This window comes from Tamandua tetradactyla, chromosome 1 (assembly GCF_023851605.1).
Source record: "Tamandua tetradactyla isolate mTamTet1 chromosome 1, mTamTet1.pri, whole genome shotgun sequence".
Classification (NCBI taxonomy): domain Eukaryota; kingdom Metazoa; phylum Chordata; class Mammalia; order Pilosa; family Myrmecophagidae; genus Tamandua; species Tamandua tetradactyla.
The window spans coordinates 39,711,848-39,729,186 of NC_135327.1; the positions used below are offsets into that span (position 1 = coordinate 39,711,848).

The window sequence follows — 17,339 nt, forward strand, 5'->3', positions numbered from 1 at the left end:
AGATATGATTTCTGCTAATGAAATATTTTCACTATTTATTTTATGTATCAGTACACTTTTTTGTATATATCTACTTGTTTTCAAGTTTAGCATGTTTGAGGAGAAAGAAGTCCAGACTGGCTGGAGTAGGTGGGCGGTAGGAGTGTTAGAGCTGGTCAGGTGAAGCAGCAAGTTTTGTGGAAGGCAGGGCCAGGCAGGTGTATAGGGAGGGGCATTGGGGAGAAGTAAAAGTTCAGGGCATCTCCTGTGGGGAGTGAGAATGGAATGCTGAACACACTTGTGAAAGAGTTTGTAGACTGGGTTTGTAGCATCCAGCAGCTTGTAGACTGGGCTGAGGCTGGAGTCAATAACTTCTAATAGCATTTGTTCTAGTTAGTAAGCTGCCAGAATGTGATATACCAGAAATGGAATGGCTTTTAAAAAGTGGAATTAAGTTGCAAGTTTACAGTTCTAAGGCCATGAAAATGTCCAAATTAAAGCACCAACAAGAGGTTACCTTTACTCATGAAAGACCGATGAAGTTCGGGGTTTCTCTCTCAGCTGGGAGGACACATGGTGATATCTGCTGGCCTTCTCTCCTGGCTTCTTGATTCAACGCGAGGCATTTTCCTTCATTTCCAAGGTCTCTGGCTGTGTGGATTCTCTTGGTTCTGGTGGCTCTAGTGGCTCTAAAGCTTTTTCCAAAATGGTTCTGTCTTAAAGGCTCTAATAAGCAACCCCACCTTGAATGGGTGGAGACACATCTCCATGGAAATCATCTAATCAAAAGTTACCGCTCACAATTGGGTGGTTCCTATCTCCATGGAAAGAGTCAAAAGATACCACCCAGCAATATTGAATGAAGATCAGCTGACATGGCTTTTCTGGGGTATACCACAGATTCAAACCTCCACAGCATTAATCTATACAGTTTCTCAAACCACTTTTGGCTGTGAGAGAGTATAGAAAGCAAAGAAGTAAATGCTTAGACTTATAAACTGAGAACAATGTATTTTACACTGAAAAACACATTCATGCTAAAATTGTGTCTAGTATCAATGCCCATTCTTGCCATTTAGTTTTCTTTATTATTAGAGAAATTGTAGGTCTACAGAAAAATCATGCAAAAAAATAGTTCCCCATATACCTCCTTCATGCAGTGTTTTTTTCTTAACATTTTTTATTGTGAAATATGATATATATACAAAACAGCAATACATTTGCAAGTACATTTAAACAAGTAGATAGAGAACAAATTTTAAAGTCTGGTATGGGTTACCGTTCCACTATTTTTCATTTTTTTCTTCCAGCTGCTTCAAGACACTGGAGATAAAATGAAATATCCAATAATGATTCAGCATTCGTACTCATTTGTTAAATCCTATCTTCTCTGTTATACTTCTCTTTTTCTTTTTTTAAAAAATAGGATATATTAAAAAAAACAATAAATTTCAAAGTACATCACAACTGTTAGTTGTAGAACAGATTTCAGAGTTTTATATGGGTTACAATTCCACGATTTTAGTTTTTTACTTCTAGCTGCTCTAAGGTACTAGAGACTAAAATAAATATCAGTATAATGATTTAGCACTCATACTCATGCATTAAAACCGACCTTCTCTGTATCACTCCACCATCACCTTTGGTCTTTCTCTCACTCGTTAGGGATATCTGGCCTATATGCATTCTAACTTTTTCATGTTGGAAGGGGCTGTCTGTAATATGGGATGGGGGATGGAGTTAGTTGATGTTCTGCAGAGGCGGACCCTTCTGCATTTCAGGATTTATCTGGTCCAGGGAGCCATCTGGAGGTCGAAAGTTTCTGGAGTTACCATAGTGCAGTGAACCTTTGTAGAATCTTATATAAGGCCCTATATTCTTTAGAATTGGCAGAAATGGTTTTGGTTGGGATTTAGCAGGCTAAGATAGTAGCAATGCCTAACTGAAGCTTGCCTAAGAATGACCTCCAAAGCAGCATCTTGATTATATTTGAACTCTCTCAGCCACTGTTCTCTTATTGCTTATACTTCTTTCCCCCTTTTTGATCAGGATTGTATTGTCGATCCCATGGTTCCAGGTCTAGGCTCATCCCTGGGAAGCATCTCCCACGCTGCCAGTGAGATTTTCATTCCTGAATGAATGAGAGGACACTGATTTCACCTGCAGTATTGAGTTTAGAGAGAGAGAGAGAGATTCAGGCCACATCTGAACAACAAAAGAGGTCCTCTGGAGCGAGCAATACTGCTCAGTGGCAGAATTCTCTCCTACCATGTCACAGGCCCAGGTTCAATTCTCCGAGCCTGCCCAAGCAAAAAAAAAAAAAAAAAAAAAAAAAAAGATGTCATTTCGAAGTAACTGTTAGGCATACCTATAGGTAGGCTAAGCTTCCCACTACATACATAAACTCCACAAGAGCAAGCCTCAAGATCAAGGGCTTGGCTTATTTATTTGGATGTCCCTAGTAACATAATATATGAGGCTTCCCTGGTAGTAAAGCTTGATGGTTTCATATTTTTTCTCCCATCCCTCAAGGTGCTTGGCCAATAACTTTTGATTATCTGTTTAATATGCTCTGGGATGTATCCAGGCATTACATTTAACTATACAGGATTAAAGGCCTCGTTCTTAATCTGGCCTCCCTGTGTTTGGATTGTTGATGAATGATCTATCCAGACAAATTAATTTAGATTATGTGCTACAGAAAATTTAGGTTCTGGACAAAATAAACCTTTCTTACTTTTGTCTCAAAGAGTAGATGAAGTTCTAAAATACAGACAATGTCTTCCTTACCCATATATTCTGAATTACCTTAATCCTGACCTGCTCAACTTCGTTCTTATCTCTAAATACCAGGTTACACATACATATTACATCCAGTAATAACAATTACTGCTCTGGACTAAATGTGACTGCTGTAAGAGCTTACATTTTAGACACCAGTTTTCCTATGAGTATTTTCTAAGTGAGACCATACAATCTTAGCTCTTCTGTTTCTGGGTTATTTTGTCTTGCCAAATGTCCCACAGGTTTATTTACATCATTGCATGCCTCACAACTTCATTCCTTTTTGTAGCAGCACAATGTTTCATCATATGTATACACCATTGTTTGCGTATCTACTTCTCAGTCAGTGTATCCTTCAGCCACCTGCATCTACTGGGACTCATATATAATGTCCAAAGTCAACAGTCCAGCAGCACTCTCAATTTTAGATAATTTTATTGTTCCCAAAGATAAAGATAGCCAATAAACACACCCTCACCACATAGAAAATTGAAACCTCCCTCTAACTATTTTCCCTCCCCCTATTAGGTACCTCTGATATTGCTGTGGTACTGTTGATGTTTTCTTGTTAAACAGAGCCCGTAGCATGCAATAGCATTTTCCCTGTATACCTGGAATTATACACTTTTTGTACAGGATTCATACCTTTGCAGTAGTTCATGCAAGAACTTATTTATATTTGCAGTGTTAATCAGTGGGACACATGAGTCTATACAACCCCTTTCAATCATGTTCACCTTCAGTATGGTAATATTACTTATAAACCCACTAATTAATTGCCTTCACTTCTAGCTATTCTCTTACAATTGAGTAAGCTAACTGTTCACCTATTAGCTGTTTACCCATCTTGAGCTTCTGTGTATCCCATGGCCACCTATATTCTGTATTATAAGCCTCTGATTTTACTCTTACTGTGGTCATAAAAGTAGAATCATATATCCATTTGTGTCTGGCTTATTTTACTCAGCAGTATGTCCTCAAGGATCATCCATCTTGTCATGTGGTTCAGGGCATCACTTCATCATATTGCTACATAATATTGCATCATTTTTATATACCATATTTGTTCATCCACTCATCTGTTGTGGGCACTTGGATTGTTTACATCTTTTGGCAATTGTGAGTGATGCTGCTATAAACATCTCTGTGCAAATCTTTGTTTGTGCTACTACTTTCAACTCTTCTGAGTATATACCAAGTAGTGCTGTTTCTGGGTCATAGGGCAGTAGTTTTCTGAGGAACCACTAGACTGTCTTTCATAGTGACTGTACCATACATTATATGTTCCCACTAGCAGTGCATAAGTGTCCCAATTTCTTCACATCCTCTCCAACATTTGTAGTTTCCTGTTTAATAGCAGCCATTCTTATAGGTGTGTGGTGGTATCTCATTGTAGTCTTGATCTGCATTTTCCTTATAGCTAATGAGAATGAGTATCTTTTCATGTGCTTTTTAGTCCTCTGTATTTGCTCTTCAGAAAAATGCCTGTTTCCATTTGGAAATGGACATATTAGGCTCTTTGCACTATCCGGACAATTTTCAGTTTTCTGTGTGTCAATTCTTCTGCTTTTTCAGCCTGGGCCTCCACATGTGGTGTAAAAGACCCTCCCTGGAATCGCTCTCCTGATCGTTTTTCTGTCACTTCTCTAGCTCTTCCTTGCAGCAGGGGTGAACTTGACCTATCCTATTCTGCCATCTTCCCAGAATTCCCCTCACACAGTTTTTAACTATTATTAACAGTTTGCATTACTGTAGTTCCTTTGTTACAATGATATATTATTAACTGTAGTCCATAGTTTACATTGTTTCACTGTATTGTGCAGTACTATGTTGTTTTTTTAAAAATGCTATTCTAGTAACATATACAACCTAGAATTTCCCCTTTTAACTATATTCAAATATATAATTCATTGGTGTTAATTACTTCCACAATGTTCTGCTTTCATCACCACCATCCATTCCCCAAAATTCTATCACCTCAAACAGAAACTCTGTACCAATAGGACATTAATTCCCCATTCCCTACCTATACCCCAGCCCCTGTTAACCTGCATTCTGGTTTCTGGTTCTGAATTTGCTTATTCCTATTATTTCATATCAGTGAGATCATTAACTGTTTCACTCAGCATGATGTCTTCAGGGATCTCCACATTGTTCCAAATATCAGAAGTTCATTCCTTTTCATGATTGAATAATATTCCATTGCATGTATATGCCACATTTTGTTTATCCATTCATTGGCTGATGGACACTTGGATTGTTTCCATCTTTTGGCAATTATAAATAAATCTGCTGTGAACATCAGTGTGCAAATATCTATTTGAGCCCATGCTTTTAGTTCTTTTGGGTATTATACATATAGTGGGATTGCTGGGTCATGGAAATTCCATACTTGACTTTCTGAGGAAATGCCAAATCATTCCACAGTGATTGTATCATTTTATATTCCCACCAACAATGAGCAAATTTTCCTATTTTTCCACATCTCCTCCAATATTTATTTTCCATTTTTAAAATAGTAGTCATTCTAGTGAGTGTAAAATGTTTTTTAATTGTGTTTTTTTATTTGGATTTTCCTAATGGCTAATGATGTTTAGCATCTTTTCATAGCTTTTTGGCCATTTCTTAAGAGAAATGTCTTCAAGTCTTTTGCCCCTTTATAAATTGGGTTGTTTGTCTTTTTGTTGTTGAGTTTTAGGATTTTTTTAAATGTATTTTGGATGTTAAGCTTATTGGATATATAGTTTCCAAATATTTTCTTCCATTCTCTAGGTTGCCATATTACTTTCATATGAAGCCCTTTGCCACAAAACTTTAATTTTGATGAAGTCACATTTCTCTGTTTTTTCTTTTGTTACTGTGCTTTTGGTGTGAAGTCTAAGAAGCCATTGACTAATTCATGATTCTGAAGGTGCTTTCCTATGTTTTCTTCTAGTATAGTAGTCTTACAGTTTTGGTTCTTATATTCAGGTTTTTGATCCATTTTGAGTTAATTTTTATATATGATGTGAGCTAGGGGTCAACGTTTATTATTTATATATGAATATATGGATTTCCCAGCACCATTTTTTATCATTTAGTTTTAGTTTCATGAGTTAACTATAAAATAAACCAAATTTATTTATCAACAAGTGTATCTCATCTCTCTTAATATTGAGGTTTTGCTGTTCTTATTAAGCAAGTACGGAAGTATTCCCTTTTCAGGATTATCTTGAAACAAGAAAATATAATAAAAAATTATCTGAGAAATATATTATCTGAAAGATTTTCTATTCTCTGAAAGGGTCTGTTGAAGAGGGTTGTTATTTTTTTCCTTAAATATTTGGTAGAACCCAGCAGTGACCTGGAATTTTCTTGTATGGAAATTTGAAAAGACCATTCAAAGTTTAAAATAATTATAGGACAATTCAGATTTTTCTTTCTTTGTTTTGATTTTTGGTAAATCGTGTTTTTCTAGGAATGTGTTCAGTCCATCTGTTTTTCAAATTTATTGTCATGTGATTATTCATAAAATCCTATTATCTTTTTAATGTTTGCAAGCTTTGTAATAATAGTCCTATTTTTATTAGTGATACTTTCTTTATTACTGATATTACTGATATTTGTGCTTTCTCTTGTCAGTCTTTATTGTCAAACATGACTCAGCTACTTTGCATGTACTTCTGGCTTCCTCAGTTCCCAAAGCCCCCAGGAACGGTCCTGTCACCTTCCCCTGTGCCAGCATAATCAGCTAAGTGGACCTGCTGGCATACTGGATAGCATATATTTGAATATAGTTAAAAGGGGAAATTTTAGGTTGTAGGGGCAGCATTTAATCCACTATTTTAAAGGCACTTGGCAGGCCAAAAACCAAGTCTATGGCCTGGACTTGACCAGGCTGTAAGATACCATTATGTTATCTAAATTTAATAATCGCATATACGTAAAAATTGTTTTCCTATTTTACTATCTGAAATATTCCTTCTTTTGATTCCCCCCCCCCAAATTTCTAGGTCAGAGCATAGAGAATACACAGAATTTGAGTTCTTCTGAGCCCAAGCCTACTCAAGAAAATAAAGGATATATGAAGAAAGAACATGAAGGAATAACAGTAAGATATTTTCGAACATATCAGTTTGCCGTTGAAAATAAACAGAGTGGTGCAATGGTGGCTCAGTGGCAAGAATTCTCATGTGCTAAGCTGGAGACTCGGGTTAGATTCCCGGAGCCTGCCTATGCCAAGAAAACAAACAAACAAACAAGCATAAATTACTGGCACAATACATAACTTATTTGGCAACAGTGATAATTATCTTTTTTTTTTCTCCAACTTCCATTCAGACAGGTGTAGGCTCAAATGACCTTGAGCTCTGCTTCTTTCTATGTAAAATTACATTCATATTACAAAAATAGAAAAAAACATGAAAAGGAAATTTGCCATCTAGTCGGTGTGTGGCACTCTAAACCTTTAAGCAGGTCTCCTTACCTATGAGACAAACATGCAGATTTCCCCTTGCTGACATTATTTTAGATTGAAACTGCCACATTACGTGAGTTAGTGGATAAGGATTTGCAAGGATCTGCTATGTTTTCTTTTTTTAAATAAAATGATATTAAATATAGTTGTTTTTTAAAAACAAGTACAAGTTATGAAAAAGTGGCATGTAACTCATTCATGCAGATAACTCTTGTTCGTACTTAAAAAAATTAAAAAACAACGTAGTGTATGGTCATGGAAAACTCAGACACCATAAAAAGGTACAGGATAAAAAGGGAAGACCTCTTCTTATATTTCTCTTCCTGCAAGAAAACCAATATTAACTTTGTTGTTTATTTGTGTAAAGAAGGCATATACCTGCATACATATATGTATTCTGTTTTTCAACAAATAAATATCAACCACTTGATATAAGAGCAAAAACATTCCTGGTATCATTGCTTTGTTCTATAATTTCCTTCCTTTCTACACCCTCTGTTGCCTCCTCTCAGAGAGTAGCATTTCCTGGTTTTGTGTTTTTCTTTCTCTTGTTTTCATCTACAGTTTTGCTGTTTATGTATGTATATATATAGTTTTTTTTTTAGTTTTGATTGTTTTTGAACTTTATCCAAATGTTATTACTGCTTTGTTCTCTCAGTTGTGTGTGTCTAAGATTCAGTTCATTGTTTTCTCTGCTTTGGATATGCCACTGTGAACATGCCCCAATTTATTTTTCCACTCTCCTGTTGCTGGACATTTAGATGGTTCCTTTTTTGTTTTTATGAAAAATGCAGCTGGGTACATTCTTGTAGGTGTTTCATGATTTACATCTTCAAAATTTTCTCTGGTAGATATCTAGGAGTGGACTTGATGAGGCATAGAGGAAACGAATGCTGTTCTTTATAAACTATTGTGTTAGTGTTTTACAGAGTGATTGTACCAATTTATACTTCTGTCAGCAATGTATAGAGTTCCCATTTATCCACATTCTCACCAACACTTGGTATTGTCAGATTTAAAAATTTTTATGAGTCAGTTAGGTAAAATGGTATTTCACTATTTTGCATTTCTTAGATTATTAACAAAATTGAAAATCTTTCCATATATTAAATGGCCATTTGTATTTCATCTGTGAAATGCCATTTCCTATTGATTGTCATTTTCGATTTAATTTATGCTGGTTCATTGTATAGTCTGAACTGTGATCCCATTTTTGTTATTTTCTAACAAATGTTCTCTTCCAATGTTTGACTTGTATTTTTACCTGTATGATGTCTTTTGATAAGTGAAAGTTCTTAATTTTGATGTACTTATATATCAGTCATTTTTGTGGCTTGGTTTTTATAAGATTTAAAACGACTTTACCCTATAGGGATAAAATTATTCTTATATTTTCTTCTTAAGTATTTCAGTTTTGCTCTACACACTGAAGTCTTTCATCCAGCTAGATTTGATTTTCATTTATGGAATGAGGTAGGGATCCAATTTTATATTCTTCCCATGTAGATGACCACTTGTTCCAGGTCCCATTTATTGAATCTGTTGCTTTCTTCGTTGATCTGCATTGCTGCCTCTGTTTTAGGTATGCTATTTCCCAGTGTGCACAACTTTATCAACTGTGTTCCTTAATTTTGATTCATTGGTTGCTTTGTCTTTCTCCAAGTAATTAGTATTCTGTTAATTATTCTAGTTTCTCTCAGTCTTTTCCCCTTCGCCTGACCCCTTCTAATGAGAGTTATTTTTCTACTGACTTTTGTCTTTCATTGTTGCTACTCAGAAGTCTTCTGAAGATCTTGTCTACTGTTATTTCTTGCTATTCTTTGTCCTTATTCTTCAGTTTCACTACAGTATATTTATGTGCATGTGGATTTGGTTCATACATTTATCTTTTTTGTTATATGCTATTTGTCATGTATCTGTGGATGCTTGTTTTCCATTGTTTCTGGAAAATTCTTGGTAATCATCTGTTCAAATATTGTCTCTTCTTCATTCTCTTTTCTCTCCTGGGACTCTGGGTAGAAATATATTTAGTCTTCCTTATTCCAACTTTCATTGCTATTAAGCTCCTTTTTATATTTTTTATTCTCCTTTGCTCTCTAGATACATTCTTATCAACTCAATAATTCAATAGTTCTCAATTCAATAATTTTCTATTTACTCATATCTAGTAGTTGGCTGTTCAATGTCTCCACTGAGGTTTTAATTGAACAATTGTAATTTTTGTTTCTGAAAGCTCAAGTTGATTCTTTTGCAAGAATACTTTGTAAGTTTTAATCTATTATTGCGCATTTCTTTTTTTTTACATGGGCAGGTACTGGGAAATGAACCCAGGTCTCTGGCATGGCAGGCGAGAACTCTGCCACTGAGCCACCGATGCCCACCTTTATTGGACTCATTTTTGTAATCTCATGTTTTATTCCGTTAAAAAATCCACAAATTTTCTAAATTCTGTGTCCGATTATCTGAAGTCCTTTGAGTTCTAAATTTGATATTTGCTAGTTTTGAGACTCTGTTGCATGGTGAGTTATTTGTATGGGTGTTTGGGGATATGTTTTTAATCGTGATGGCTATTGTCTGGAACATTCATTTGCTCATTTTGCCAATATTGGGTTGAAATTCCTAAGCATATTGTTGAAAGCCCAATTTTAGCTGCCTCTTTTAGAAGATCTGTATTTTCTTCTTATTTTTTTCCTTCTTCACGTAGCTGCCCTGCACTGCCTGCTATAGTCAGCTTTTCCTGTACATAGAATATGCTCATCACTGCTGGTGCTCCCTGCCTTGACCCTCCTCTGCTTTTTCTCTGTTATTTCATATCTGTTGCCTTCTTGGACAGCTCTCAGTTCCCCTGTAATTGCGAACCCATTAAGAAAGCACTTTAATCTACGTACTGTTCAAAGAGAGTTTATTTGCATATTTTCATTTCATACTCTTTAATCATTTTGTGCAATTTGTATATGTCATTTGTTTTTCCAGAAAAGTTAGAAATTCTTAGTAGATGCAGATCACCTTCCAGTGTATTAATCCTCTGTATTTAATTCAAGGTCCAGTACTTAACCATGCTCAGGAGTATCTGTTGCATGTGTAACTAAGAGGGCACTGAGTAGATTTCAGAGATCTGAGTGGGACATGCACCTTCTCTGCCCTCATGCTCACCATTCTGGGTAACCAAGGTTTTCTGGGAAATTGCGTTCACTAACGTCTGTGTTTGGCCAGAGAAAATAATATAACTTCAAAGTAAATTAGTTCCATATATCTGGCATCCCTTCTTAGTTAGATCAGTTTAATTAGATGTCAGTTGACAAAGGAGAGACCATAAATTAAAGTTTCAGGTCTTGAGTAATTCATAATTCAATTATAGTAATTTGTGAGCCTAAATTGTTCAAATGGAAAACATCTTCATTATTTGTTGTTAGTATTTTTTATTGTTTGTTTCTTTTTCCTTAAAAATGGGTACTAGAAACTTAACAGTCTTGTCAAAATTAAAAATTTCCTGTAACAAATGCAATATTTTTCTTTGTCTGAAGATTTTGGTCAGAAGAAGCAGCAGCCCTACTGAATTGGACTTAAAAGGTGATCTGCAGCAGACGTCAGGAAAATGTAGAGAAAGACAGAAGAGTAAGTTCTAGAAAATGTGGTCTCTGTTCATCCACATACGTGGTTGATATGTTTATCTTTATTTTCCAACTCAAGTGATAATCTCATTGTCAGAAGAGACCTGGTTGTTAAATGGGATTTTTATTCTTGAAATCACAGGAATTGAGGGAAGATTGATCTACACATATGATAAAGCAGTTTCAGTCAGTTTCCTGTGTCTGAGTGCCAGGTGAGAGGCCTTCTTCCAGGTGGGAGCTACAGCAGAGATTGATAGATCAGATGAGCAAACAGACCCAGGAGGAAAAAATATCTTCTCCAGACAGTTCCCATAGGTTTGAGCAAAAAGCATCAGAAGGTCATTGAAGTCAGTAAGATAAATATTTTAAAAATAAAATTTGATTGGAATTCTGAATCATATTATCATGCATTTTGAATGTAGCCTTAATATTCTGCTTTCCAGAAGCCAGGTGATGGGCCATCTGCTTATAGTAGTATGGTAAACAGCTCCCGCAAGCCCTAGAGGGTGCTTGGTGGGATGCAGAGGTGCTTACCTCAGGCTCCATCTGCATAGCCTGTTGATTTAGGATTCTGCAGAAAGAGAAGTTAGGGACCTCACAGATTGGCCATCTGGTTCTCAGGATAACTTCAGTTCTTTGCCTGTGAATAGAGGGCAACAGATTAGCTGCAGTGAGGGTGGGGGTCTTTTGGTGACAAATACCAAGAGCAGCTGGAAGGGTAAACTGTTAGGAGGTTACACACTTGAAAGTGTAGTGAATCTAACAGGAAGCTTTGAGGGGTAGAATTGTCAGGTCTATTTTGTGTCGGACTAAATAGCCCTGTAATTCTCAATAGTCTTTGAAGGCATCATCATATGACAAATTAGAACTTTTTAGTGTTTACAAAGAACTGCTGTTGGAAAATGTCGTTTGCACCAGGACACCTCATCCCCCAGTGATGATTCACCCTGGATTGAATCTAGACATCAGACTCAAGACCTTTGGCTCATCCAGGTCACCAAACAAACTTGCATAAGTGGTGGAGTCAATTCTCACCCTTTTCCCCACCTACTCTCAGTTTGCAGGTGAATAAGTTGCAGTAGAAAATTTAAGGACAATGTAATCTTTTGGGTTGATGGAATTATTATGAGGGAGTAAAAACAGTGAAAAGAATGCCACTTGAATGATATGTTTTGAAACTCATAATGACAATGCCCTGTTCTTGTAAACTTTGTAATTTTGACCAAGATGCCCACATAAGCACCTCTTGACCCCCGTCAGGCTTCGCAAGTTCTCCATGATTGCTCCTGTGTCAGCTGTTTAAATGTTTTTTCGCTCACATATTGGTAACTGAACATTCTGATTTTCGCCTATTTGTTATCTTAAACTTTGATTTTCCCCATTGTTCCAGGTGAGAGTGTTAGTAGTGATACACCATTGGGCTACAATAGTGAGGCTGAGCTATCCACGAACCCTTGGCAGACCTATGAGGAAGACCCAGAACTGAGCACTCCCCCTGATGCCGTGGCCGACCCTGATGCCCGCCACTGGCTACAGCTGAGTCCCACTGACACTTCACACTTGACAGGTAATTGACATATTTGAAAATGAGGCATCTGTTCTAGTTTGAAAGCTGCTGGAATTTGATATACCAGAAATGGAATGTCTTTTAAAAAGGGGGAATTTATTAAATTGTAAGTTTACAGGTCGGAGGCTATGAAATGTCCACATTAAGGTAAAGCTATAAGAGTGTCCAAACTAAGGCATCCAGAAAAAGATACCTTGATTCAAGAAGGCCGATGATATTCGGGTTTTCCCTTTCAGCTGAAAAGGCACATGGCAATGTCTGCTGGTTTTCTCTCCAGGAATCTTTAACGGCTTCCCCAGAGCTCTGTCTGTTCCTTTGGCTCTGTCAATCCTGGCAGCTCTGGTGGCTCTCCTGGTTCTAAAGCATTTTCCTAAATGGTTCCCTCTTAAAGGGCTCCAGTAAGCAACCATACTTTGAATGGGTGGAGACACATCTCTATGAAACCATCTAATCAAAAGTTGCCACCCACAGTTGGGTGGGTCGTATCTCCATAGAAACAATCAAAAAGCTCCCACCCAACAATATTGAATGAGGATTAAAGAACTTGGCTCTTCTGGGGTCAGAACAGATTCAAACCAGTACAGCATCCGTGCCACATCTGGAAAATCCCAGAGCCTCCTACTTGTGAGAAGTCTTACGGATCCTTGAACACAGTGATGATGCCAATTCTGGCCCCAACCACTACCCATAATCAGTCATGAATTCATAGAATCCTTTGTAAAGAGGGTTCTAAAACAGTGCCGGGCATGGGAGGATTATGTACTGATGGCCAGTGTCCACCGTGGGAGGAATTGATGGTACAAGTATTAAGTATTTGCCATCCCTGATTGAATTTGGTCCGTTCTGGAAACAGAATAATTTATCCACTTCCATGTATTAGAAGTCTGGGATTAATTGAGGAGTTTTTACAGCTTATTGATGAATGTGTTTTTTTCTCCCAATTTTTGAATAAAATATCTGATAAACATAAGTTGTGACATATATAAGTTATGGAATGTAATAATAAAATGAACAACAGCAAGCCTGCCACCCACCATAAGATACAGAACAGCACCCAAACCATTGAGGTTTCCTAGAGCCCTTTAAGGCCAGTTCCTTCTCCTGTAATATTAAAAAAAATGTTTTTTAAATTATTTGAACAAAAATCTCTATTTTAAAAGTAATAATTCCTTTGATTTCTTTATAGTTTTACCATGTATTTCTGTGTCCTGAAATAATGTATCTATAGTTTTGTTAGTTTTTAAACTCTTTTGATGAGAAACTAGTGTCCTAAGGAGCTTGGCTTGGGAAATGCTGACCAGTCTCCTACTGCCTGGCCTGCCAAATTCACATTCATATTTGGATAGCTTTTAGGGAAACAACAGCAACCACAAACTAGAAAAGTGTTAGTAAAATCCCAAAAGTCATTTTAAAGTTGTTAACTAATGGCTAAAGTTAACCAAACAAACTTTGGTTTTCACTAATTATAGAAAAAATTTAATCAAAGCCTCTAACAGTTTTGGAAATCCTGATGGACTAACATTAAAACTTCATAAAATTAACATACGAAAATGTTGGATAAGATATCGTTTATATATGAGCTAGTTAATAACAAGTAATATGATTTTAGTGTGTACTTAATGTATGCTTATATAATTAGAAAAAGAATAATAAAAAAGAAATTCTATTAGCTTATAATGCTTTAAGGTTGTCATTGAAAGATGGCACACATTTTTATCTGTGTAATCAAGTCTGCCAATGATAGGAAGCCTTGCAGAGGCAACAAGAAAATGACATGACAAAATTATATTCTTAGTTTTATGAATTACTGGGTAGCAATTTTTGGTTCTCAAATTTTTATTCTTTTTAAAATAATTTAAAATCATTATAGACTAGATAATGATTTTGAACAATAATGCTATAAATTTATATGGAATTTGATGGTTTGCAAAGAATTTTGAGACATTCTCTTTAATTCTATGTGGTAAGCAGGCCATGTCTTTCTAATTGTGTTTTTGAAACTGAGACCCAGAAAAATTGTATTATCCATCTGTCCATCTGGGAAGTAAATGCCACAGCTGGAATTTGCTTCCAAAGTGTTTTGCCTTCAAATGCAGTACTATTTCTATTCCTTTCCACTGTGTTGCTGTTAAAATTATAACTATAAACCCCTTTAAACCACCTGAGAATTATTTATAGAATAAATGGCCTCTTCGGGTCTCATATACAGGTTATCCAAGGGAAACTTATCATTATGGTACTATATAGAAGGTAATACTGAATCTTCAGTAAGTTGAATTTACTTAAACAAGTACTGGTTTCCATTATGTCTATTGAAAGGAAAGTAAATTGGTTGATTACAGTTTCTATCTGTTTGGGAGGATTATTTTTGATCCTCTTTCATAGTGTGTATTGGACAGCTCAATTTAATAAACTTGTGTGGGGTAATTTTACATGATGTATTCTATGCTATGATTAACTCCTCCAAATATTCAGTTCTTCTTTGAAATACTAATATAGAGAGTGAATACACTCAGTTCATTAGTTCGTCTTGTCATTTTTAAAAAGGACAAACTGTAATATGATATGGTTTAAGGATTATCACAATTCTGAATTTGACTTTCTGTTCTTGAGAACAATTTCTTTATAAATGTACAAAATAAAACTCATGTTAGCCTGATCTTTAAGACGTGCAAAGAAAGTAGTAATTTAAGTGTTGTTTCTATTTCTCATAGAATAACCCTCTGAATTGCCAAATGATTAGAATATATAAACTGATTTGAAAATGTTAAATTCCATCATCACTGGCAGGCTAACAGTTTAGTTTCATGTTTGTTTTCTCACTTAAATTATTTCATGCTTGTTGGAAGTACCAGTTAAATTTATTATGCATCAATTTGGTTCTTTTAAGGTAATAATTTTGGGGGGAGTATTTATGACTACAGTTAAGAATCAGTACTGCCACTGGCTTCATCCTTATTCAGCAAATAAGCTTACTATTTAGAAATACCTATTTAGTAGATGCTATAAGAAAAAGGTGACTTGGCCTGAATGCTGCTGTTGTCTTAAGAACTAATAAAGAGGACAGAAAACATTCATCCAAATAGCCACAAGAAATTTGATCAGTAGTATGTGATTTATATAAAGAAAATGTTCTCTTTCAGAGAAGTTAATGATCAGTTTGTTTTAGTCACAAGGATAGACAAAAGGAATAGAACAGAATAACAAACCCAGAACTAAATCTGCACAGGCATGGTTTTGAGATTAGGATGGGGAAATATTCTAGATCTGGAAAAGAACAAATGATCTATTCAGCATATGATTGTGGGACAAATGGTTAGCCATATGGAGAGAATGAAATAGGATCCCCACCTCACACCATGCCAAAAGTCAGTTCCAGATGGCCAGAGTACTTAAATATGAAAAGTGAAAGTTTTAAAGCTTATGAAAGAAAATATCTTTTAAAAATATTTATTAGCTAAGAGTAGGGAGAGTTTCTTAAATGAGATGCAAAAAAAAAGCTCACTGTATTAAAAAAAAAAAGGGTGGGCCACTGTGGCTCAGCAGGCAGAGTTCTCGCCTGCCATGCCAGAGACCCAGGTTCGATTCTGGTGCCTGCCCATGTGAAAGGAAAAAAAAAAAGCTAACTGTAAGTATCAATGAATTTAATCTCATTAAAATTAAACCATCAATTCATTATCAGAGAAACTTTTAAGTAACCTATGATGTAGCAAAACCCTGAAATGTGAAAGCTAGCTTTGGTTTTCTTCTGTCTCCAAGTTCCTGTCTGCTCTGTGATAGTTTTTAAGTATAGTATTTTGAGAAACATAATTCAGCATTTTGGTTGTTTTAGTTGGGAGGGCCACTGGAATATAAGCTCTATGAGAACTAGTGATTGTCTGCTGTGTTCACAGCTGATTCTTGGCTCCTAGAAGTGTGCATGGCAGGAAAGAAGCATTCAATAAATTCTTGAGTGAATGAATGAATGAGCTCTAAGTTTCTGGCTATTGTTTTATTTACCTACTATAATAACTAAATTTCAACCTTTTTAAAATATTAAATTATTATGGAAAAGCTCAGTTTCAAAATCTGTCTGGTATAGTCCTGCCTCTAAATGTTATAAAGGACCTTTTACCTCTTTACTTAATTACAGCTGTGCATGGAAACTACATTCACTATTACCTGCCACCAAAACTGTTTTGGCAGGAATGGTTTGCCAGCATTCTGTGTCCTTGCACTTATTTCTGACATCTTTTGCCTGGCTTTGATCTACTTCAAAGATGAGCAGTGCTATAAAGAAAGACAACAGGGGAGCTACTGTGGCACTGGTAGCTACTGTCTAATGTTAAAATTAACCGTGCATAAGCTTGTAAAGCAAATGGGGAAGGAGAAGCAGGCCTCAATGCTAGGCTACAGGATGGTTCACCTTTTGCTTGTCCACTTTGTTTGACTAATTCTAAGGCTGATTTTCCTGGTGCCAGAATTAAGGTGTTTCTATTGAGCCTTTGAGTTTGTTTCATATGTTTAGTTTTCAAATCAGAAGGGAAATTCTTCAAATAGGAAGGAAAACTTCCAAAGATGCTGGCTAAGTTTTCTTCAACACTCTACCAAGCCTACATAAAATTTTCAACTATGTGAAATTGCCATTTGGTCATAAATGCTGATTTTACTAGCTACCAAGAATTATTTCTATAGCTAAAATCTTTTTCTGTTTGTGAAATTCTAAACTTTAGATTTCTCTGTTAAGATCATCTATGTATTTGGAGAAATATAATATAAATTTATTTATTTCTTTGTAAATGTTTCCAGTTTATTTCTTAAATGCCCTTTAGCACTTAGTAATAATGAAACCACTAGGCTAACATACTAGCTTGCTAATAAAAAAGAAAATAAATATTTGGTATTTTTAATTGAACATGAAATTCACTGTGGAACCATCTACATGTAAAATGTTAGCTTCTGT

At 35.8% G+C, this 17,339-nt stretch overlaps 1 protein-coding gene and 1 long non-coding RNA gene across 14 annotated transcripts in view; one reads left to right on the forward strand and one right to left on the reverse strand.

The window, feature by feature from the left end:
• The window catches only part of RALGAPA2 (Ral GTPase activating protein catalytic subunit alpha 2), a 426,648-nt gene that overhangs the window by 171,441 nt on the left and 237,868 nt on the right, over positions 1 to 17,339 (forward strand). For all 13 annotated transcript variants that reach the window (XR_013157020.1, XM_077114762.1, XM_077114723.1 and 10 more), the window contains 3 exons: positions 6,756 to 6,853; positions 10,744 to 10,834; positions 12,221 to 12,397. Coding sequence is in view for 12 of the 13 variants with exons in the window: in XM_077114762.1 (XP_076970877.1) it covers positions 6,756 to 6,853; positions 10,744 to 10,834; positions 12,221 to 12,397 (366 nt within the window). In the remaining variant the exon portion in view is untranslated. The remainder of the gene's footprint in view (positions 1 to 6,755; positions 6,854 to 10,743; positions 10,835 to 12,220; positions 12,398 to 17,339) is intronic.
• On the reverse strand, positions 1,227 to 13,065 carry LOC143645246 (uncharacterized). The gene is made up of 3 exons (XR_013157022.1): positions 12,591 to 13,065; positions 11,365 to 11,470; positions 1,227 to 2,279 (listed from the first exon to the last, which is right to left on the reverse strand). It is a non-coding gene; the product is annotated as an uncharacterized LOC143645246 (long non-coding RNA).